This window comes from Etheostoma spectabile, chromosome 2 (genome assembly GCF_008692095.1).
Source record: "Etheostoma spectabile isolate EspeVRDwgs_2016 chromosome 2, UIUC_Espe_1.0, whole genome shotgun sequence".
In the NCBI taxonomy this organism is placed as follows: Eukaryota; Metazoa; Chordata; class Actinopteri; order Perciformes; family Percidae; genus Etheostoma; species Etheostoma spectabile.
The window spans coordinates 13,941,663-13,943,816 of record NC_045734.1 but is presented as its reverse complement, the minus strand read 5'-3'; the positions used below and the strand labels follow the sequence as shown (position 1 = coordinate 13,943,816).

General features: G+C 42.8%; 1 protein-coding gene across 2 annotated transcripts in view; it reads left to right on the top strand.

The window, feature by feature from the left end:
• The window catches only part of fam184b (family with sequence similarity 184 member B), a 23,543-nt gene that overhangs the window by 9,291 nt on the left and 12,098 nt on the right, over window positions 1-2,154 (top strand). For both annotated transcript variants that reach the window (XM_032531218.1, XM_032531209.1), the window contains exons 4-6: window positions 18-153; window positions 539-690; window positions 813-1,346. In XM_032531218.1, coding sequence (XP_032387109.1) covers window positions 18-153; window positions 539-690; window positions 813-1,346 — 822 coding nt within the window. The remainder of the gene's footprint in view (window positions 1-17; window positions 154-538; window positions 691-812; window positions 1,347-2,154) is intronic.

Genomic DNA, 2,154 nt, shown 5'->3' with positions numbered 1-2,154 from the left:
TTTATGCCTCAATCCAGGACCTGGAAGAGGAGCTGGATCTGGATCGAAGGCGTGTGTCCGAGGCAGAAGGCGTAGCTAAACGGGCCGAGGAGGAGCTTGCAGTTGCTAAGGAGAGGCTACTGCTGCAGGAAGACGAGCTGCAGAGCAGAGCAGGTAGTCTGCAGTCTGTGTCCACCCGTCTTCTTACCTGTCTGCCGGAGCCCAGTGCATTTCTATTATTCATTCTGACTCAGCGTTAATTAAGTTTTCACCTCAGGCCATTACACAGAAAATGCAACAAAAGCACATTATTCATCCGCCATAAAGGCAAACAGTTTCATCAAAGTGTCATCATACCCAGTCAGCAAAAATGCCCTCAATTTTATTCATTGCATGAGAATAATTTCTGTTTCAGGGGCTTCCTCAAACAGTATTGCAAATCCATTCTGCTTCTATAATGCATAACCAATCAATACACGCTCGTGCACGTGTGTGTTCACTTGAGTGTTTGTTGGTGTTGATTTGGTATGTGTTCTCTGTGTGTGTGCGCGTGTATCAGAGGAGCTGCTAAACCGCGGAGGCTGTGAGGTGTGTGTCTGTGCTGAAGTGGAAGAACTGAGGAGCCAGGTGAGCCGTCTGCAGAGCAGGAACCGAGAGCTGGAACTGCAGAGCAGTGGCAGAAACAGCGACCACGCTCGGCAGATACGCCAGGTGAAAAACACACACAAACACGCGCACACACACACACACAATGAAAAGCTATTGAATTTCATTACATTGTACAGGTGTACCCAATAAAGTGGGCATTGAACATATATTGTATGTGTTCACAGCATGCTGAGGCCCTGTCCAGTCTGCGTTCTGAGATGGTAAGAGCCCAGACAGAGGAGCTGCGTCGCATCCAAAAACATGCCGATGATGAGAGGGACAAACTGCAGAAGGAGATAGAAAAAGAGAGAGAAAACCTACAGAAGGAAAGAGAACAAGAAAAGGAAAGGTTTGAGAAGGACATAAACAGACTGCGCAGAGAGAGAGAGGAGGAGAGGGAAGAAGTGGAAGGGATGAAAGAACGTCTGAAGAGAGAAAAGGAGGAAGAGGTCGACCGGCAGAGGAAGGAACTGGAGGTCGAAAGGGTTCGCGTTCACTCGCAGTTAGACAAGAACATTGAACAGGTTGAGGTGGAGAGAGCCAATGTGGAGCACAAGCTGGAAGAGGAAAAGAAAAGATTGGTGGAGAAGGCTGAGGAGGACAGGAAACGGTTGAAGGAGCAGGTGCGTAAGGCGATAGAGGAGGTGATGAGGAGGCATGCGGCTGAACTTCACAACGTCCAAGAAGCTCTAAATTCAGAGAGGAAGACCAACCAAGAGGTCAGCACACAATGAGGGGGTTATTCCATTTTTTTTTCATCAAAGCATTTGGACTGAACGTAAGGACAGGCTGCTTAGAAAAGGAGGACACAGTTTTTCAATAATGTGCACTTATATTGAAATTTTGAAAAATAGCCTGCTGTTAAACTGTGGCAGCCAGCTCCTATAGGCTTAGTAATTATATTATCAGTCAGACTTTGGGTTTAATTAATTCAGAAACAAGGTCGAACCGTTTTGAGAAATAGTTTTTTTCTTTCATGGTGTCACAAAGCTGCAATAGTAATACTACAATCCCTTCATCTGTGTGTTGCAAATTTGCTCAGGAAAAAATCCTTAGTAACTTAATCTGGGAACCTGATGAAGTTTTTAAGATTAAGGATTTAAGAAATCAAGATATTGCAATAACTAGGTTTTGCTCTTTTACACAGTCAACCCTCATCAGGAGTCACTTAGCCCAATATTTTGTATATATACTGTATGTCATAGGCAAGGCCACAGTGCCTATGACAGATCCTTTACTTAAATAAAAGTACTAATACCACAATGTAAAAATACTCTAACTAAAGTAAAAGTATGTATGTAACATCAGGAAAATTTACTCTCTGCCATTTTTAAACAATCATCGATTTCCAAATCAATTTAGCTGGACTTGTAGGCCTATATATTGTTGGGTAGTTTAATTCATAATAAAACATTCTATTTTATTAACTACATGTGTTTTGTGTACAAAAATCATGATTTGTAGTAAGTAGCCTAAAACTGTCAGATTAAGGTGGTGGAGTAAAAAGGACAATATTTCTCTCTGAAA